Here is a 22,813-nt window from a genome sequence, read left to right as displayed (position 1 = left end):
GCAAAGTCTAATTTCAGAAACGTGCCTTAAACCTATGTGCAGAAAAAAGCTAGCACAGAAGACCTGACCACTGTCGTTGGAGAAGACTACTTGAAAGATTGACCCTGGGCTGGCATCTGGAAGCCTGGATTTCAGAAGGGTTCCCATCATTCCAAGAACTAATAAGAGTGATTCTTTGTACCTAACATGTTTGTACAAACAACAACATTTATTATGGTTCCCTCCCGCAAGGCTGGAATTCAGGTATGTAGTAGGCAGAGGGTGCCTACAGGACCAACCCTCAGTGAAAACCCTGGGCACGGGCTGGGTGTGCTAGCTCAGGGGTAAAGCACTTACCTAGCATACAAGAGACCATGGGTTCAACTCCCAGCACCCCAGCAAAAAGAAAAAACCTGGGCACTGAGTCTCTGATGAGCATCTGTGGTAGAGAACATTCCACACGTATTGTCCCAAGTCATCACTGGCTCACTCTGTGAGACTCCACTTGGGGAGGCTTGCACCTGATTTACCAAGACCTCTCCCCTTCGTCGATTTTGCTTTGTATTCTTTGGCTGTCCATCTTAACCATGAGTATGACCATACAAGTTCTGGTGAAGCATCAAGCCTGAGGTGGTTATAGGGACCCTTCAACACAACCTTCCCCTTCAGAACACATGAACTGAAGGACTGAAATATCTGGGAGACCTGGCCTGGACTCACCATCAGATTCAACTTGTGGTTGATGGCCAAGGCTGAGTGCTCCAGGGCCTTGAACACAGAGGCGTAGCAGTCCCTGAGTTTGGTATATTTACCAACCAGGGCTATGGAGCATGTTTTCTGTAATCTTTCATACCTGAGAAGAAAGATAAGCTCAAAGTTTATATAAAAGCATGTCATGGAACATCACAAAAAACAGACACTGCTCCAATTTCAAGACACTTAATAAAATCTTTTGTTTTCATGTTTTTTAATTTAAATTTTTATTTTTACAGACTGCATTTTGATTCATTGTACACAAATGGGGTACAACTTTTCATTTCTATGGTTGTGCACAATGTAGATTCACACCATTCATGTAATCATACATATACCTAGGGTAATACTGTCTCATTCTACTGTCTTTCCTTCCCCACCCCCTCCTGCCCCATTTTCCTCTACACCAGCCAAAGTTCCTTCATTCTTCTCTCCACCCCTTGCCACACCCCCTCATTATGTATCATCATCCACTTATCAGAGAAAACATTCAAAGGCACTTAATAAAAATTAAATCTTAGGAGCAGGTAAGACTCATTCTTGATGAACCTGAGTCAAATCTCCCCTCCAAAGCACCAAAATCTCCTCACCAAATTTCAAACTCATAAGAAATGCCAATGTTGGCTTATATAAATAAGCAGGTGCAGACATAAATCTAAGAAAATATATCAGAGGAAATTTTAAAACATTCAAAACAAAAAATTTAAAAAGCTATCCCATAAATAAGAGCTGTTCATAAATTAGTTTATAAGGTGACATTGTATAAGAAAAAGCATTCTGCTTGTCAATAGAGAACATTCTAATATTAATTTTGTAAGGTGACATTGTATAAGAAAGTACATTCAAAATGTCTCCATTTTAAATTCTTGCATTCCCGGCTGGCCCACAAAAGTCTGCCTATTCATGGCATGCCTGAAGAATGTTACTAAGAGAACTATTTAGAATATTACAGGCCATTTAGATCATTTTTATGAGAAAATTCCATTCTATAGAAGATGCTTAATCACAGTTCAACATAAAAAACATAATCCTTTGTGTGGCTTTTTAAAGAAATCTGTCCAAAGAACAAGAAAAGCATGTGACCTGGTATTAAGTAGGTAGAAATGTCATCTTGGGGTTGAAGATATTTGGGGGCTTTGATGTGGCCCTTCCCCAAATACCTTGCAAAAATTCCATGATGGGAAATATTCCTTTTCTATAACACATCCACAAAGAGTGCAAAAGTGATGTGGCCAATCTCATTATGTTGCTTAGGGTCTTGGTAAGTTGATGAGGCTGGCTTTGAACTCGTGATCGTCCTGCCTCAGCCTCCCGAGTTGCTGGAATTACAGGCCTGCACCATGGCACCTGGTTTAGAAAAGTACTTTCTAGGAAGGTGACTGAAGTACCTGGAAAACTGTTAAACCTTGACCTCCCTGCTAAAGTTTATGTTGCTCTGGAGATTCCACAGCAACACACACCTCATGCCACCTCTCCCTAGGGGATTCAGATAACAGAAAGCAAGGTGACAGGGAACCAAGTATCAGCGATACTGATGATGACTTCAGAGGCAGGTGACCCACACCTGGGTCCTGGCAATCACAGCTGCCTCTGCACAGCAGGATGACTGGGCCTCACTCCTCCTCTTTGGAGGAGGGACATCAGCCCTGTCCTGGGAAGGAAGCTGCTCTGGAGACAACAGCCAACTCCTCCTTTGACTCACTCACATCTGGGCTTCCCAGAGAAGGAGGAGTCACTTAGTAGTGGCTGGAACAGGTGAGTCTATGGGTCATACCTCCCAGGTAGGGGGCTGCTGTGCAGGCAATCCCTCATGCTCTCTTTCCCTCGACTTGCCCTTTCCAGAACAGCCAAGCATCACCCTCATGTGCTCCATTCAGTCAACACCACAGCATATAGGCAAGCTTCTGGTACAACTGTGAGCTTCTGCAGGAACAGGAGAGGGAATCCACTTTGCAGGCCTACCCCCACAGGCAGGTCCCCAGACCAAGAGGACTGTTCCACATTGGCCTTGGGCCCCAGGCGAGTTTTCCAATCCAGTTTAAGCAGTGATCCCTGGCTAAAAGCAGCACTGGGCTTCCATCATTGAAGCTGCTCCTTTCACCTCTGCTGGCCTCCCTGTATCTCTCTATAGGCCATAGTCAGGGGGCAGTAGCTAAAGAATGGACACTCTAGTCAGGTGCACTGGCTCATGCCTACAGTCCCAGGTACTTGGGAGGCTGAGGCAGGAGGATCACTTGAGCCCAGGAGTTCAAGTCCAGCCCATCTCTGAGACCCATCTCTCAAAAAAAAAAGAAACAACATGCCAGGTGCCTTGGGGCATGCCTGTAATCCCAGCAGCTCAGGAAGATGAGGCAGGAGGATTGCAAGTTCAAAGCCAGCCTCAGCAACTTAGCAAGGCCCTAAGCAACTCAACGAGACCCTGTCTCTAGATAAAATTAAAAATAGGGCTGGGGATGTGTGTGGCTCAGTGGTTGAGTGCCCCCGAGTTCATTCCCTGGTGTCAAAAAGAAAAAGAAAAAAGAAAGAAAGAATAGGGAATGGTGGTGTAGCTCAGTGGTAGGGCACTTGCCTAGCATGTGTGAGGACCTGGGTTCCATCTCCAGAACAACAAAAAAATGACATTCAACATCACCATTATCAATCAACCAATATCACAGCCCATGTGGAACTGTCAATATCTTCTTCGAGTAAAGACTACAGTAAAGCTAATGGCGCCCACCTAAAGAAATATGTCCCTCAGAACCTATGCATATGACCTTACGTGGGAAAAGGATCTTTGTTGATACAATTAAGTTAAGGATCTCCAGATGAGATCATCTTGGATTAGGGTGGGCCCTATAACCAATGACAAGCATACTTACAAAAGAAGAGAATGGGAGAAGACACAAGGGAAAGGCGATGTAAGCACACAGGCAGAGATTGGAGTAGTGTGGCCATAAGCCAAGGGACACCAAGGATTACAGGAAGCCACTAGAAAGTAGAAGAGGGACAGGGGACAGATACTCTTTCAGAGCTTCCAGAAGGAACCAACCCTATGAATGTCTCGATTTTGGACTTCTGGCCTCCAGGACTATGAGAGAATATATTTCTGTTGTTTTAAGTCACACAGGTTAGGGTACTTTATTACAGCAGCCACAAGAATCTAATACAAAGACCAAACATTTGGCTTTAGAAAGTATAAAAGCATCCAGGCATGGTGGTACACACTGTAATCCCAGCAACTCAGGAGGCTGAGGCAAGAGGATCACAAGTTTGAGGCCAGCCTCAGCAACTTAGATCCTATCTCAAAATAAAAGATTTTAAGACAATGGGGTGGGGTGGTGGGCTGGGGATGTACTTCAGTGGGAAAGAACCCCTGAGCTCAACCCCCAGTAACAAAAATAATGATAATAAAAGAAAGCATAGAAGCATAAAGCTATTTTCAATACAAAAAGTAAAATACTAAAAATTCTAGTGCTAAAGAGGATCAGCTCCAAGCTACTCAGAAAATTCCTACAAAATGACTGATTCCTTAAGCTTTCTGGAGGGCAAAGGCTTAACTGTATCATCATTCATTAGAGTACCTAAGTTCAGAAATTCAGAAATTGCACATTTTTCTTTTTTTTTTTTTTTTTTTTTTGTGGTGCTGAGGATCGAACCCAGGGCCTTGTGCTTGCAAGGCAAGCACTCTACCAACTGAGCTATCTTCCCAGCCCTGCACATTTTTCTTGATTCTACTCGCCCCCAAGAAGTCCAAACCTGTCACTGTCTCTTTGTGGCACCAAATCCGCAGGTATTTGTCACTGCCTGCAGCAACAATTTGCAGGGGTCTTTATGGGTGGTGAACTGGAAACTGAGCTACTTCTATTTCTGAGCTGCTTCCTTCCTTGCTTGCTTGTTTATAGAGGATAGAGGAAAGGAGGCTTACTTGCTTTGAGAGGAGAGAGAGGCTTTGCATAAGAGAGAGACTTTGCTTAAGATAGAGAGACTACACTTTCAGAGATCCATATCTTAGTTTTGCTGCTTCTTAAAGGTGCGTCCTGCATCCTGTGAACTAAGGATGTGTCTATCTGAGGTGCTTCTTAATGATGCGTCCCGCTTACTGCGATCTGTGACCTGCAACCTAAAGATGTGTTCTCAGTTCTCCGCTCTACGATCTGCCTTCCGCCGCTGCCCCTACTCGCTGCTTCTATCTGCTTGCCACTTCTTCTTCTTCCTTTCTGCTAATGGCTTCTCTCCACTTCTTTCTGCTAGCTGCTGCTCTTTACTGTCACACTCTCCTACGGCCCGCTTATATCACCTCCAGGAGGCAGAGTAGGGCCACGCCTCTTATGCAAAGATTAGGCAAGACGCTAGATGTCCGAGCAGGCACAATTAGGAGTACTTGAGAACACATGCGCATGCATTGTGTGCGTGGATAATAAATCACCTGAGTGTGCTCATGTCAATTAATCTCCCTGCTGCCGACAACCTCTGGCTGACTGCCAGGCGCCATTCTGGCGCCGTCTGCATGGCACAGCCTCCAACACAAACCAGTTTGGGTTTTTTTTTTTTAATTTTAAGTGAAAAGAGTGTGAGGGTATAACTCAGTGGCAGAGCACCTGCTTAGCATAAACGAGGCCTAGTTCGATCCCCAGAACCAAAAAATGAAAAAAAAAAAAAAACTTAAGTGAAAGGGCGAGAGAACTTCAATCTACCAAGGTCAGTGATTTTGTTACCATCAAATCATTTTAATCATGGTTGCCAATATCAGCAACCAATACTTGGAGCCTGACTCAATGTGAAGTCCTGTGTTTCCTCTCATTAATTCCCATTAGGTGGGGACTAGTATGCCTCTGATATGTATAGATGGTAGGATGCACCCAGAGAAGTTAAGTAATCTACACAAATTCCCAGCTAGTGAGAGAGAGAGCCAGAGTCTGAATCCAGAACCAAAATATGGAGCTGCACCTACTGCTTCTGACCTAAGCTGCACAAGCAACCAGGCAGCCTGTGACTTGTCACACCTCAATTACCCTGAATAAAAGAAAACAGGGTTATGGGATTTCACTTCCAAATGGATTTCAAATTTAGGCAAACCCTTAAATCAAATTAAAATAGTTACATTAAAGCTAAAACATGTCAGTAATTTTAATAATAATATTAACTAGTTAATAGCTACAAGATTGAACAATACTGGCAATAGCTGAAACTTCCCACGCAAAAGGGTTTTCTTAAGGCAATGTTAGCCAAATCTTAAAAACAAACCAAACAGAACAAAAAGCTTGCAATATTTAAAAGGCATAAAATTTCAAAAAGTAAGGAATAAACTAGCCAGGCATGGTGGTGCGTGCCTATAATCTCAGCTACTGGGGAGGCTGAGGCAAAAGGATCACAAGCTCAAGGCCAGCCTCAGCAATTTAACAAGATCCTGTCTCAAAAGTTGTGCTCCACTCATGTATAATGAATCAAAATGCATTCTGCTGTCACGTGTAACTAATTAGAACAATATTTTTAAAAAGGGCTGGGGATATAGCTCAGTGGTAGAGTGCTCCTGGGATCAATCCCCAGTACTGAGAGAGAGAAACTAATATATAAAAGCCTTCCAGAAGTAACAATATTCCTTCTAGAATCCATATTTCTTCAATTCACTTTGGTTTAAGTACAGCAATGTCAAAGGCTCCAGAAATCTTCAGAGTACAGGAACTATTAAAGATTCTAGAAGTAATTCCTTTCACATACCTGTCAGCCATATTCTTCCACTTGAAAAGCAAATTGCTTGAAGAATCACCAATGGGCAGGTCCAATCGCTCTTTGAAGTACTTAACAATGCCTTGTTCCTCCAAAAGCACGGGCACTCGGTATGTAGAAGAAACATCATGGATACATATGACCTGATCAATGATAATAAAACACCCCGCTTAGATGGATCGCCTCAAATATGCCACAGGAATGAGACAAAATTCAAGAGCCTGCAGTTTATTTATACTGATATAAGAAAATCCAGTAACCTAAATGAGAGAATTAAAACAAGGTGAGTTTGATTTAATTACAAAACTCTTTGAGTTCCTTATTCTACTTCCACAACAATTGGTATCATGGTAAAATTAAAAGTAAAGGGCTGGGGATATGACTCAGCTGGTAGTGTGCTTGCTTTGCATGAACAAGGCCCTGGGTTCTAATCCCCAGCATCACCAAAAAAAAAAAAAAAAAAAGGTAAATATACAGCCATAACCATGGGTTTCACACTGATGGATTAAAACAACCATGGATCAAAAATATTCAGAAAAAATACCTGCATCTGTATTAAACACATACAGACTTTTTTCTTGTCAGTATTCCTAAACAATATTGTGTAAAAACTGTATAGTATTTACATTGTATTTGACATTATAAAAAACCTAGAGATAAAGCATACAAAAGGATGTGGCCAGGCACAAAGGTGGCACATGCCTATAATCCCAGCAGTTTGGGAGGCTGAGGCAGGAGGAACACAAGTTCAAAGGCAGTCTCAGCAACTTAGAAAGACACTATTTCAAATCAAAAATTTAGCTGGGTGCGGTGGCACACACCTGTAATCCCAGCATCTAGGGAGGCTGAGGCAGGAGGATTGTGAGTTCAAAGCCAACTTCAACAATGGTCAGGTGCTAAGCAGCTCAGTGAGACCCCATCTCTAAATAAAATACAAAATAGGGCTGGGGATGTAGCTCAGTGGCTAAGCATCCCTGGATTCAATCTCTGGTACAAAATTAAATTAAATTTAAAAAAAAAAAAAAAAACAGAGGATGTGTGTAAGTTATATGCACCATTTTATATTAAGAACTTGAGCCCCACAGAATTTGGTATCCACAGGGGTCCTGAAACCAATCCCTTGCAAATCATGAAAGACAACTTTATCTGGTCTTTGTCCCCAGTTCCTGGCACAGAGCTTGAAAAGCCCTCAGAATTTCCTGAGTGATAGAGTATTTTATTATGCAACTGAGGTGACTCCTGGTGCCCGTAGATAGCTTCAGGATGAGAATGGTCACCAGAAAAAATGAACCAAGTGATTAGAGGACTGGAACTTTCAGCCACCAGCCTAACCTCTGGGGAGGGAAGAAGAGGGAATGGGGACTGAGTTCAAATGTGGCTAGATATTCAATCATGCTTACACAATAATGCCCCAATAAAAACTCAGGAAGAGCAAAGCTTGGGGGAACTAGCCAGTGGGTGAAAATATACACGTACCAAGAGAGGGACACTCCCTGATTCAGTAAGGACCAAAGCTCCTGGGCCTAGAACTTTCCTAGACCTTGCCCTCTGCATCTTTTCATCTAGCTGTTCATTTTCACCCTATATAATAAAACAAGAACTATAAACACAACACTTTCCTGAGTTCTGTGAGTCATTGTAGAGCACTATCAAAGAAGGGGATCGTGCTAAGTGAAATAAACCAATCCCAAAAAACCAAAGGCAGAATGCTTTCCCTGATAAGTGGATAATGATATATAATGGCGATGGGGGTGAGAGAAGAATGGAGGAACTTTGGATTATGTAGAGGGAAATGAGAGGGAGGAGGGGGTGGGGGTATGAACAATGGTGGAATGAGACAGACATCATTAGCCTATGTACATGTATGATTACACGAATGGTATGAATCTACATCGTGCACAACCACAGAAACAAAAACTTGTACCCCATTTGTGTATGATGAATCAAAATGCAGTCTGTAAAAATAAAAAATAAATAAAAAAAGAAGAGGATCATGGAAGCCCCAAAATTGTAGCTAGCTGGCAGAAGCTCAGTGGCTTGGGAATAATGGAAACTTGTGGCAGATGGGGTGGGGGGCGTCTTGTAAGAGACCGAGTCCTTAAACCTGCGGCGTTTGATGCTTACTCTGGGTAATGAGTGTCAGAATTGACATTGTGCTGCTGTCGGAGACTTGGTATTAAAATGTAGAAGCTTCGTAGATCAATATCCAAGATGCACGGTCCAAGCCACCATCTTCTAAGTGTGTGTTAAAGCAGCAGCATTGAACACGTGCACCTTGTCTTCTAAGTGTGTATACAAACTTTATTTGTTCTTTCATTCATTGTCATTGCTACTGTAGTTGCTTCTGTCTGCAGTCTTGTCCCCTGCTCCCTTCATTTGGGTGAATTTACTAGTGCACATTGACTACAGTAAAATTAATTATACCTGTTAGGAGAGAAGAATACCTTTCAATAGCAGCTGATGTCTGGCTGTGGTTGTTTTCCACATTTACCCTAATGAGCTTTCAACAGCCTCTCAAGTATATCCAAGGGGCTACTTGCAGGCATTTAAGGATCTGCCACATCCTAAATAAATGCCAAGAAATGTTTTGCCAACTCTGAGTTCCGTCTTCCCAAGCCCACAGCTCTAAAGTCAAGGGTTCTTAAGCTGTTTGAAGAGCATCAACTGGATGTTCAAATTACGGGGCCTCACTCCTACATTCACCAATGCAATTCCAAGAGATGAGATATCACCAATATGGGGCTCCATTCCAATCACTAATTAAATCTCTGCCCAGCCACAACTTCCATGGAAGTCATGGGATGTGGAACTATTTACTCATTTCTCCTCCAGGCCAGAGAGAGAGACTTTTCAAATATGGTCACGGGCCACATTCACAGAGAGGCCTGTGGCCCTCTTCATCACCTCCTCAAAGATCCAGATAAAAACACCTTCAAATGCAGATTCATCACTACTCATGAAAAGGCTGCAACTAAGAAGTGGGAAGTTTAGTTACGCATGGTGACACATGTCTGTATTCTCAGTGGCCTCAGGAGGCTGACATGAGGATCACGAGTTTGAGGCCAACCTCAGCAACTTCAAGCAAGACCCTGTCTCAAAATATATACAAAGTACTACCTACCAATAGGATGGGTACTCCAAATAACTGAAAGAAAACAAAAATGGTATGAAAAAAGACAAAGACAGAGAATCATTTATTTTTCAAAATAGTTCCAATTCTGAAGTGTCAACCAGGGGGCTCCTCATCAGCCTGCCTCCTGAGATATAAAAACCCCACTAAATGGTTTTTAGGCCCCAGAGAACTCAGGGCACACATGTAGAAAAGATTTCGACCAAACCTCACCCTTTGCCTGAGCACCATTATACCACTTTATAAACTGTAGCCAGCTCCCATCCCTTGGGCTAGAGCCTTCTGGGAACAAGAGACAGAGATAGGAGAAGGAAAGAGAAAGAAAAACTAATTGTCGCAATACTCAGGTGAAAAGTCCTGCAGAAGAGAGGGCCTAAGCCCAAGTCACAGTACAGTTTATGTAGTAATGCTATGAACTGAAGTCACTGTTCTGATTAGCAGAGAGAGGACAGTTTCAGTGTACTGGGGTGGCTTAGGGTGAGTGAAGCTATAACAGGTACAAAGGAGAAACAAGTGAAAGCAGTAAGTGTCCAGAAGGAAAGACAAGATAAATAAAAGACAATTAGGAGAAGCTGGGAGCAGGGCTGCACACCTGCAACCCTTGCAACTCAGGAGGCTGAAGCAGGAGGATTGCAAGTTGAGGTCAGCCTCAGTAATTTAGCAAGTCTCCCAGCTTTACAGGCTGAGACCCTGTCTCAAGCTAGTGAGAGAACTATGTGAAGATTGCAAGTTAAAAACTTTTGTGCCTATAATTTAAGGAGTGATATCTAAGGAATCAGGAGACTCAAGTTTGTTCACTTAAGAGCTAGGGAGCCATGGTTGAATAAGAGACCCTCAAATGCCCCCCAAAACAATAAAATATTGAACAAGTACAAAATGCTGGCATCAGAAGAAGCACATGCAAGACAAAGAAATCTAAAGAGCAACACCAACCTGTTCAGGGTTTACGTGACAGAACATAGAAATCTTCTCCTTCACGGCCATCTCAATGGGTGTCGAACTTCGGCAGACAATCTGTCAAAGCCAATTATGCACAGGTCAGCAAGTGGGGACTGACTGGGCTGGTCATGTTGCCCTTGATTTTCAGCCTGACAGTGTATTCATTTCTTTATTCTACAAGAGACTTGGTCAGGTATGCAATTGCTCACCTTGGACGTTGCACTGGACTGAGAAATTGGGTTGAGCACTAATATAGGGAAACAATCAAATTCAACACAAATCTACCAGTAAGAGCTCAAAATGTCAGCACATCTCTGATGAACAAAGTCAAGGCTCACAGTGTTGCTTCATTAAATACAAGAAAAGAGCTAGATCAAGGGTTGACAAACCTTTACTCTAAAGGCCCAGATGGGAAATATTTTAAATTGACAGGTCAGGCAGTCACTGTCCTAAGCCTCAGCTGTGCTACTGCAGTGCAGAAGCAGCTATAGACAATATGGAAACAAATGAGTATATGCCAATAAAACTTTATTTACAAGCTGGGTGCAGGAGCACACACCTGTAATCCTAGTGGCTAGGGAGGCTGAGGCAGGAGGATTGCAAGTTCTAAGCCAGCCTCAGCAATTTAGCAAGGACCTAGGCAACTTAGACTCTGTCTCAAAATAAAATAAAAAATAAAATGGGCTGGGGATGTGGTTCAGTGGTTAAGTAGACCTGGGTTCAAACCCTGGTACAAAAAAAAAAAAACTTTATTTACAAAAATAGGCAGCTTAAATTGAGAACTGTTATTTTCAGACCCCTGATCTGGATTATTGGTGATAACCAGATTACATGCTACAAGGCCACATCACTGTTCAGATTAAAAATAACAGCAGTGATAGCCCATTGTATCAGGGTCACAGGAAATCCCAGGATCCCACCTTCATTCTAAAGGATCCAGGAACCATACAAATGGCAAGACCATTGCTCTTGCCCAGTGCCAATCAAATGAGGGCTTGGAGAAGAATAAATGGTCAATTTAAAGATAAGGAGCCAGGCGTGGCACACTCCTGCAATCCCAGTGGCTCAGGAGGCTGAGGTAGAAGGATCACAAGTTCAAAGCCAGCCTCAGCAACTCAGCAAGACCCTAAGCAACTCAGTGAGACCCTGTCTCTAAATAAAATACAAAATAGGGCTGGGGAATATGGTTCAGTGGTTAAGTACCCCTGGGTTCAATTCCTGGTACCTGAAGAAATAAATAAAGAAAGATAAGGAGATAAGCCTTTCCTGGTTCCCAGATACAAAAAGCTTATTGTCATAGGAACCATCTGAGAACTACAGAAAACTAATGATGTTATAGATTAAGGGCTAGGAGTGTAGCTTAGAGACAGAGCATGTGCTGAACGTAAACAAGGCCCCGGGTTCAATCCCCAGCATCAAAAATTTTAAAAAAATCAGTGATGAATGTTATGAAGACATGGAGGTCCTGCTCCAAGAGACCTTAGGGATAAGCTTACCCACTGTGCTTAACTCACCAGATCCGGAGACAGACCCAATCCCCTCAGTGCACGGACACTGTTCTGCGTGGGTTTGGTTTTTTGTTCTCCAGTGGCATTGGGCTAAAAAGGAATGAGTCTGTCAGTACACTGGACATGTAGCTCTTCTGGACAATTAATGGTTCTCCAGTTTCAAATGTGGGACACATAAAATGTCATAGGAATATGGATCAGGGTTGCTGTCCACATACTTATTTGGAAAACCCACCTGTGGGACAAGGCTGACATGGATATTATAGAAATTTTCTCTTTTCGCCTTAAACTGGAATTGTCTGAACGCTTCCACAAAGGGCATTCCTTCAATGTCTCCAATGGTGCCTCCCAGCTGGGAATGGAAAACAAAAATAAGACACAAATGACCCAACATCTCCATGGTACAGAAACTAATCGAAAAATCCCTAATAATCTGAGCACAATGCCAGCTGTGGGGGCGCACGCCTGTAATCCCAGCAGCTCAAGAGGCTGAGGCAGGAGGATCACAAGTTCAAGGCCAGCCTCAGCAACTTAGTTAGGCCCTAAGCAACTTAGCGAGACCCTGTCTCTCAAAATAAAAATAAAAAGGGCCGGGGATGTGCTTCAGTGGTTAAGTTCCCAGGTTTAATTCCCAGTACTGAAAGAAAGAAAGAGCAATAGACCACAGAGTGGGCAAGGTGAGCTACTTTCTATCAGTGGTCCCAATCAGGAGGGAGAACTCAAATCCAGTGACAGTGTGAGAAAAGTGAGAACCACCTGGCTCTGGCTGAATTAGATAATGAGCATTCCCTCTGTCTCTTTCTCCCACATTCTACACACACACACACACACACACACACACACACACACACACACATCAAACACATGTTAACAGTTTCCTTGCAGTGTTGCCACTATTAGAATTAAATCATCTTATTAAAACATGCTGGCTTTCTGAAACAAATAGTACCAAAAGCCCTATGAATGTTCCTCACAGTGTAATCCTTTGATAAATGTCAACTTAATTTACGATGTGGTTCCAATAAAGTTACTTAAAGCATTTCACTTCAGACTAAAATAAAATTCACATTAACTCATACATCCTCTCTGTATTAAATACTTGAAGACTATCACAAGGATTTGAAATTTATTCTCTAGTATTTGAGCTTCTACTACATGTTCAACACTATAAGCAAGGTGTTGGGAAGGATTTGAGACATGTTCCTAAGGAGCTCAGAATTTAACAAGAAAAGCAAGACAGGACTCAAGAATAATTATCAAGAATAAAACTTGAGGACTGGGACTATAACTCAGTGGTAGAGTGCTTGCCTAGTATGTGTGAGGCACTGGGTTCGATCCTCAGCACCACATAAAAATAAATAAAATAAAGGTTAAAAAAAAAGAATAAAATTTGAGCCAGGCACAATGTGCACTCCTGTAATCCCAACAATTGGGAGGCTGAGGCAGGAGGATCTCAAGTTCAAAGCCAGACTCAGCAGATTAGCGAGGCCCCAAGCAACTCAGCAAGACCCTATCTCTAAATAAAATATAAAAATGGGCTGGGGATGTGGCTCAGGGGTTAAGCACCCCTAAGTTCAATCACTAGTACCAAAATAAAAAGAGAATAAAACTTAAACCAGATGTGGAGGCTGAGGCAGAAGGATGGCAAGTTCAAGGCCTGCCTCAGCAACTTAGCAAGCCCCTGTCTCAAAATAAAATTTAAAAGGCTAGGGATGAAGCTCAGTGGTAGGGCACCCCTGGGTTCAATCCCCAGTACCACAAAAGAGAAAAAATAATCATAATAAACTTGAGTACTAAGTGGAATGATGCAGATGTTGGAGGGGGAGGGATCATAGTGAGCCCAGTTCCAGAATTCACTATTGTCTCTGGCTTCAGCTACCTGGATGGATCTGAAATCTTCTAACCCTACCCTCTCTTCCCAGCACTGAGTTTTGAAGCCATCCTGTCCTTGATATGTTGGGTGGCTCAACAATTACTCAAGCTGAATGCTTCCCAAACTAAACTCTTGTCCTACCACCACTTCAAAGCTTGCATCCCTTGGTGCTTCCACAATACAGCTAACAGCATCTCTCCCCACTAACTAGTTCAAGGTAGAAGTCTGGAAGTCACCTTGACCCTTGGTCTTTTCTTCGCCCAATCTAGTCTAGTGGGTCATACAGCAAAACCGCCTGTGAATCTCCCTATGGCTACCACCCTAGACACACCCAGCCAGCATCTTTTGCCAGGATAATTGTAATAATCTAACCAGGGGATGGTAAACTATGGCTCAGTGCCTGCTTTTATAAATAAAGTTTTAATTGCACAAGCTATGCCCATTCTTTTTTGCTTTTGCAGTGCTAGAGATGGAGCCTGGGGCCTCACAAATGCCAGGTAAATGTTCTGCCACTCAACTACACCCCCTTCCCTGCCCATCCCCTCTCATATTGTCTAAGGCTGTTTCACATTAAATGACAGAGTTGAGAGGTTGTGACACAGATTCTCTGACTGCAAAGTTGCAAATATTTACTAGCAGGTGCTTCACAGAAAAAGTTTGCAGACCTCCCATCCTACGACCAAAGCGTTTGTCTCACACCAGGAGAGTGGCCTTTTAAATGTTTAAAATCTGGGGCTAAGAGTGTAGCTCCACAGTTCGAGCACTTGCCTAGTATGTGCAAGGTCCTGGGTTCCATTCTCAGCTTAAATGTACCTCAGTGGCTGGTTGCTTCACTAAAAATAAAATCTCAACTCCTTTATGCACCTGGGAAAGACCTTTCATGATCTGGCCCTTGCACGAGTCTCTCATCTTACCTGTTCCCCTAGCCCTACTATCTGCCCCCCCCACCAGTGTCCTTTTTCATCTACAGCTCGCTCTCTTTTTCCCTTTAGCCAGAAGGGAGATGTGTCCCCTCAGTAAGGTTGACCTTGAGCACCCACCAAAAGCAACCTGCATCCCCACAAGGCCACATGCCCAGTACCCAGCATGCTACACTGGGGGTTAGATTAGTGATTGAAATGGAAAGAAAGGTCTCAAGATTCAACATATGTCCTAAGTAAGTGTTCTAGTTAACTGTTACCAAAACTACAACAGAACCAAACTAAGAAGTCTAAAAACCACCCTGCTGTGGAAGACATGATTCCTTACTAACTTTAATTCAGATATCAAAACATAATTAAAGTTCAAACTTCCTAAGTATGGAAAGAATAGGAATATATGGTCAGGAGTAGATGACACACTCCTCTAATCCCAGCAACTTGGGAGGCTGAGACAGAAGGATCAATCACAAGTTCGAAGCCAGCCTCAGCAACTTAGTGAAGCGCTACCTCAAATTTAAAAAACTAAAAAGGGTTAGGGATTGGGCTGGGGTTGTAGCTCAGTGGTAGAGCACTTGCCTAGTACATGTGAGGCACTAGGCTCAATCCTTAGCACCACATAAAATAAATAAACAGAATAAAGGCATTGTGTTCATCTACAACTAAAAAAGATTTTTTTTTAATTAAAAAGTTCCTCCTCCTCCTCCTCCTCCTTCATTCTTCTTCTTCTTTCTTCTTTCTTCTTTTTTATACAGTGCTGGGGAAAGCACTGAGACCCTCACACATGCTAGGCAAGAGTTCTACCACTAAGCTACACTCCCAGCCCTTTTCTGATTTTTGGTGCAAGTATTCTGGGAGAGAGAGACTACAGAGTCCAAAACTTTAAAACTTTAAACATTCTCCACGCCTGCCCCCTAGTGGCCATTGGTGGTACACCATTTTCTCCATCTACTGGAAAGTTCCCTTTCCTGTGCCTCTGGGTCAAGGTTACCACTGTTGTTCAGAAACCTCCAGTTCCTCTTCTATGGGGTTTCACTTTCCACAGTTTATTACTTTTATTCAGCTACAGTTCAAAAATATTAAACGGAAAACTCTAGAAATAAACAATTCATAATTTTTTAAATTTTTATTATAATATAGTTATAATTTTTCTATTATTAGTCATCATTCTTAATCTTTTATACATTAAAATTTTATTCTAAGTATGTATGTGCAGAAAAAAACATAGTATATACAGGGTTTGATGTTATCTGAGTTTCATATATCTAAGGTAATGTCTTGGGACATATCTGCCACAGGTAAGTGGGGGGATTACTAGATCAAAAATTGTCTTTTTTGTTTTTGTTTTGTATTTGGGATCGAACCCAGGGGTGTTTTACCCCTGAGCCATATCCCCAGCACTTTTAATATTTCATTTTGAGACAGGGTCTCACTAAGTTGCTTAGGGCCTTACTAAATTGCTGAGGCTGCCTCAGCCTCTCAAGTCACTGGGATTACAGGCATGCGCCACCACACCTTGCTCTGAGATTAAAAAATGAAGCAGCAAGCTAAAAAAAAAAAAAAAAAAAATGAAGCAGCAGGGCTGGGGATATAGCTCAGTTGGTAGAGGGCTTGCCTCACAAGCACAAGGCCCTGGGTTTAATCCCCAGTACCAAAAAAAAAAAAAAGAAGCAGCAGCAAATGTATGGATTTTCAAGGCTGATTTTGTCTTTATTGAAGAAGTCACATCTATCCTTGCATCCTTGGCAGCTGTCACCAGGCTAGTCCATATTATGTGCTAAACGAATGGTGGTTAAGATGAATAAGTAAATTCAAGGGCAGAATAAGATAAAACAAAAAATAAATAATAAAGAACCTAGATATGACCAAAAAAGGGAATAATGTGCCAGGTACAGGCCTAAAATATTTGCTGCTTGTTGAGATGGAAACTTCAGTTTGAGATGTCACTGAGGATTCTTTTGGCATGGGTGCAGGGATGGAGGTCTCTCTATATTGCCTAAGCTTGTTGCCAACTACTGGGCACAGATATCCTCTGGTCTTAGCCTCTTGAGCAGCTGGGATTACAGGAACATGCCACTGCACTCACCTTTGTCACTGAGAAATCTTTTTTTTATTTTATTTTATTTTTGTACTAGAGATTAAACCCAGGGGCACTCTACCACTGAGCCACATCCCCAGTCATTTTATTTTTTATTTAGAGACAGGGTCTCACTAAGTTGCTTAGGGCCTCAATAAATTGCTGAGGCTGGCCTTGAGTTTGTGATCCTCCTGCCTCAGCCTCCCAAGACGCTGGATTACAGGCGTGCACCACTGCACCCAGCTGTCACTGAGAATCCCTGATTCTATTATGCTAGTGGAAATTTCAACAATTAAAAGTCTAAATCTGCAGTATACTTCTTTGTAAAAAGAAGACAGGGCTGGGGAGATAGGTCAGCTGGTAGAGTGCTTGCCTTGCAAGCACAAGGCCCTGAGTTCGATCCCCAGTACCACAAAAAAAAAAAGACCAAAAAAGTGAGGTACATTGGCCCCAGAATGAAACATAAAAGTTTAGTTCAAGGAAGATTCTCAAAAACAATATCCAGGGGTTCAGGGTATAGTTCAGTGATAGCATGCTTGCCTAGCATGCACAAGGTTGTGGGTTCCATCCCCAGGACTGCAAAATAAATAATATAAAATTTAAAAGGAAGCATTCTATCTTTCCTCAGGGAAAATTAGGAAGAAAGAAACATGCAATGAAAGAAATTTTGTATAACACTCTACATTATGCATTCATATTATGTTGATTAGTCATACTATTACAATGGTATAATATATAGGTAATATGTGACATACTACATTCCTTTACACTGTTTATCAGCTGCACTACTAACACAATGGATCTTCTACATAGCATATTATCAATCTGCAAAAGCTTATAATGACGATAATAACAGTTAATGTATGCATATATGTTTTGTTTTTGAAATAGAGTCTCGCTATGTTGGTAAGGCTGGCCTTGAACTCACAAACCTGCCTCAGATCTTCCAGGCAACTTGGATTATAGGCATGCACCCAGCTGGCAAGCATAGTGCGTGCGTGTGTGTGTGTGTGTGTGTGTGTGTGTTACTAGGGACTGAAACAAGGGGTGCTATACCACTGAGCTACATCCCCAGTCCTTTTTTTATTTTTCGTTTTGACACAGGGTCTTGCAAAGTTGTCCAGGCTGACCTCAAGCTTGCAATCCTCGTGCCTCAGCCTCCTGAGTAGCTGGGATTACAGGTGTGTGCCATTGCACCTGGCCTGGTTAATGTGTATTTATTGAGCACTTCCTAAATGCCAGACAAGGCCAAGTGCTTTATATTATTGCATTTAATCTTCACAACAATTCTGTCATTATCATCTTGATGTTACAATATTACATTATTATCATATTATTATTGATGAGTACTTTTGAGTGATAAGAAGTAATGTGCTAAAATTCATATAGGCATCCTAATCCTGGCTAATAATTTTTGAGCACTTACTACATCTCTGATACTATTCTAAGCACTAAGTATAGTGATTTAATTTTGAAAACAATGAGTTAAATATTATTATGCCCATTTAGCAGATGAGTTAACTGAGGCATAGAGAAGTTAAGCAAACTTGCCCAACATCATACAGCTGGCAAAGGACCCACTTGGGCTAACTCAAGCAGTCCAGCACCAGACTCTAAACTGCTGAACACATCACTTGCAATTGGTGTGGTGGTACACACCTGTAATCCCAGTTATTCAGGAGGCTGAGACAAGAGGATCACAAGTTTGAGGCCAGCCTCAGCAAATTAGCGAGGCCCTAAGCAACTTAGTGAGACCCTGTCTCAAAGTAAAAACTAAAAATGGTTGGCGATGTGGCTCAGTGGTAAAGCACCCCTGGGTTCAATCCCCAGCACCAAAATAAATAAAATAAAATAAAATTACAAAAGGGCTGGAGATATAGCTCAGAGGTAGAGCACCCCTAGGTTTAATCCCCAGTACCAAAAAACCTCACTTGGGGGGTCACAGCAGAAATTTGAACCTGAGCAATCTGACTCTAGGAATGAAGCTGTCTGACATTCTGTTCCCCTGCTTGATAATTAGATTAAATGACATTTAGATGAAAAGGACATAAATGTAATTCTCACTCTGCACGTGAAGAGGAAAGGAAGAAGGTGAAAGCCATACACAAATGCCAAGTTCAGATACTACTTTCCTTCTTCTACCTCTCTTCCTTTCTTTCATCAGCTGATACTCCCTTCTCTACCATCTGACTTCCCGAACTCAGTCTCTCCAAAAGCACTCCAGGGCTGGGGATATAGCTTAGTTGGTAGAGTGCCTCACAAGCATAAGGCCCTGGGTTCGATCCCCTGCATGGCAAAAAAAAAAAAGAAAAGAAAAGAAAAAAGCACTACAAAGCACAGTACGAATATTTTTCAAATAATATGTACTAGGGGGCTGGGGATATAGCTCAGTTGGTAGAATGCTTGCCTTGCAAGGACAAGGCCCTGGGTTCAATCCCCAGCACCACAAAAAAAAAAAAAAAAAAAGATAATATGTACTAGGATACATTCTGTGGTCCATGAACCAGGCTGTCTGCAAGCTCCTCAAGAAAATGACTGTGCCCATTCCAGGCCCCGGCCCTAACACTGACTTGATGAGTTACTGATCTGTCTCTACATGCAGATCACTGCACAGCCCCCACAGGAGTACATACAATTGTCTGTCTAATGACAATCTTGTGTACTGACTTGTGACCACAAGGGCAGGGACCCCTATGTTGTTCCCCGCCTCATAGCCCAGTGTCCAGACCCAGGAGGCCACCTGTACACATATGTTGAGTGAACAAAGATCAGATGCTTAACGACCCAGCAGGATATAAGTTTATAAAGAAAATTTCCATGCTTGCCTCAATAACGCATATTTGGGGCTCTTCCTTATTACCGTCCACAGGCACCTTGGCTTGATTCATAACCCATTCCTGGATAGCATCAGTAATGTGGGGAACAACTGCAAAAAGAAGTAATAACATAGCTTATTTCACACTCATGAGAAAGGAAAGTACTTTCGATCTCCCAAGTGACCTGAAAGTCACCTGGCAAATTAGACCAGCTGCAGGCCTCATGCTATTATCTTCCTTTACTGAAATGAGCATGTACTCATGCAATTTAGGTTGGGTCACCTAAATGTTAGGCCTTTTCTCTTGAAACTGACCAGTCACAGAGAATAAGACACAGGAAGTAGAAGTGCTATCTTTGATGAAACTAGAAAACACCTCTAATGCCAACTAAGAACTGTGTAAGGAGGGATTATGCTGAGCAAGCTGAATGCTAGACTCCACCGAAAAGGACCCAGCTGGAGCACCAGAGGGGAGGCCACCAAGGTCCACTCCAAGGGCGTGAATGAAGCCTACCCACTGACCAGGAACCCCTGCAGGGTTAAGAGGCCATGGCTGTTAGTGTCAGTGGAAGAGGTCAAAGGGCACATCTCCACCTGCACTTGAAACCCAGGGTTCCAACCAGAGGTGAACGAACAGGTCGAAAGCTGCTCATCTCAGCTTGAAGGAACAAAAAGGTGACACGTACACAGGTTCATAGAGACTCAACCCAACCTCCTAAGTTGATGCAGGAAGTAGAAACGATGACCTCTGGGAGGCTGAGATGAAGGAACACGGAGCTCCACCTGAACCCTTAGGCTCCTTGGTGGAGGGAGAAAGTGGCCTCTGATTGGTGAACTTAGAACCAACCACGTCGCATGAGCACATGGGGTCTGCTGCACTCCACCTGCACCTGGTTGGCTCAGGAGTCAGAGCTCGGGGTCCAGGGTCAGGGTCAGGACCCGGGTCAGGAGCCTTGCTCTCTCCCATCTTTGGGATGTTTCAAGTGTGAGGCAGCAAATCCACCTCCAATGGGTCTTCCCAAGACCTACACTTGGGAAAAAAAATCACCCCAGAAGCACAATTTAGCTGAGGTCTAAGCACATGGCCCCGTGTCAAAGCTGATCTGATCTCCAACTGTCTACTTCTCAACTGGCTTCAACTTGAAAACAATTTAGAGGGGATGGGAGTTTTCACCTTCATAGGAACCAAAGGATACAAAACTCCAGAGGGTGCCAAAGGAGTTCCTTCTAAGACAAAATAGAATCATCCCACCCAGGAAAAGGGTTAGTGAAAAAAATGTCGGGAGTCTGCAGATGCTACTGCCTGGCACTCCAGTTCGATCTTTCCATCCTCCCAGTGCTGCTCTTCTTCAAACAGGCGAGATTGCCATCCATGAAAACATATAAGAAAAATGAAGATGAATATGTTAAATGAAAGACAAAAATATGCATTCCAATTAAAAAAATGACTAAATGGTTCTCCATAGATTTTCTGAACCAAAGCTGAAAGAGAGAGGGAGGGAGGGAGGGACTAAGGAGAACAATGATATTAATTTTTTTTAAAAAAAAGAGAGATGGGGGGCTGGGGAGATAGCTCAGTCGGTAGAGTGCTTGCCTTGTAAGCACAAGGCCCTGGGTTCGATCCCCAGCACCCCAAAAAAAAAAGAGAGAGAGATGGATGCGGTGGCACATGCCTGTAATCCCAGCAACTTGGGAGGCTGAAGCAGGAGGATCATGTGTTCAAAGCCAATCTCAGGAACTTAGCAAGGCCCTAAGCAACTTAGGAGACCCTGTCTCAAAATGAAAAATAAAAAGGGCTGGGGATGTGACTCAGTGGTTAAGCACCCCTGGGTTCAATCAGAGGAGGAGGAGGAGGAGGAGGAAAGAGGAGGAGAAAAGAAACCAACACTGATGAAAATAAAATCAGTAACATGGGAGGAGGGGTAAACTACATTTTTATGGAAAAGGAAAAAAAACAGAGACTTAAAAAGGATTTGAATTATGGAGCTTGGGGCCCGTGACATTTTCGCTCTATTTTTGAGCAGCCTGCTGGTGCTTGGCACACAGGGTTCCATATCGTGTGTGGAATACCTTGAACTGTTCTCCCCAAGTAATCACCACGCCTCTCTTTATTGATCACATGCTGATAGATCTTCCCGGTGGTGATGTTGTTGTCTTTATAAAGATTAATATCCAAGAATCTTTCATAATTTCCAAGATCTAAATCAACTTCTCCACCATCATTTAACACAAATACTTCACCTAGGAAAAAAGGTAATGTAAAAATTGATTACTTTTCAAAGATGGACACATTTTTATTAAAAGCTGGTAAAAACTGTATTTATGTCATATTCTACTATCATCTCTTATTTTGATGGGGAAATTTAAAAATTCAATTCTATCCATGAAAATGCATTAGAGGTGAGCTTGGTGGTGCATGCCTATAATCCTAGCAGCTCCGGAGGCTGAGGCAGGAGGATCATAAATTCAAAGCCAGCCTCAGCAAAAGTGAGACTTTAAGCAACTCAGTGAGACCCTGTCTCTAAATAAAAATACAAAATAGGGCTGAGGAGTGGCTCAGTGGCCAAGTGCCCCTGAATTCAATCCCTGGTGCCCCTCCCCCAAAAATATCAATTTTGAAAACAAACAGTAATTCACTTCAAAACACCTATATCCTGGACTCTGGAATTGGCATAAGAAAATTCTACTTGATTGTCATCTGGTTAAAGCCACAATTAGATGGTTGACAACAAAGCCACAGGTCCATGGCTAGCCCATGGGAAAGCTTGGTGAAATTAGAAAAAAGGCCAGGGTGTGTACAATAAGCCTCCTGCACAAAAGCACTGTGACAAAGAATCTAGATGTAGACTTGGTCACACTACCTTGACTACTGAGTAGTCTCTGGATCTCCACTGTTACTTGAGGGTACTAATTGAGAGTCAGGTGTTCTAAAGCCATCTTGTAAGAACTGAACTTCTCCCTAATCAAGGAACTCATTTACTCCTACTGCTAGATAGTCACAGCAAAAAATGAAGGCTGCTTAGTTGATGAACCTAATCAGAAACCTTTTATATCCTCATTTACATCTTCTTCATAAAATACTTAAGTGTGATCGGGAAGATGAACTGTAAGGA

The 22,813-nt window shown here is 42.6% G+C and overlaps 1 protein-coding gene across 6 annotated transcripts in view; it reads right to left on the bottom strand.

The window, feature by feature from the left end:
* The window catches only part of CTPS2 (CTP synthase 2), a gene marked incomplete at its 5' end in the record, with an annotated part of 101,277 nt that overhangs the window by 68,237 nt on the left and 10,227 nt on the right, over nt 1-22,813 (bottom strand). For all 6 annotated transcript variants that reach the window (XM_079123150.1, XM_079123152.1, XM_079123151.1 and 3 more), the window contains 7 exons: nt 700-832; nt 6,433-6,584; nt 10,505-10,585; nt 12,025-12,108; nt 12,254-12,370; nt 19,711-19,811; nt 21,771-21,941. In XM_079123150.1, coding sequence (XP_078979276.1) covers nt 700-832; nt 6,433-6,584; nt 10,505-10,585; nt 12,025-12,108; nt 12,254-12,370; nt 19,711-19,811; nt 21,771-21,941 — 839 coding nt within the window. The remainder of the gene's footprint in view (nt 1-699; nt 833-6,432; nt 6,585-10,504; nt 10,586-12,024; nt 12,109-12,253; nt 12,371-19,710; nt 19,812-21,770; nt 21,942-22,813) is intronic.

The sequence above is a fragment of the Sciurus vulgaris genome, assembly GCF_902686455.1.
Source record: "Sciurus vulgaris genome assembly, chromosome: X".
In the NCBI taxonomy this organism is placed as follows: Eukaryota; Metazoa; Chordata; class Mammalia; order Rodentia; family Sciuridae; genus Sciurus; species Sciurus vulgaris.
The sequence above is the reverse complement of the archived record's forward strand: the minus strand, read 5'-3'. Positions and strand labels throughout refer to the sequence as shown.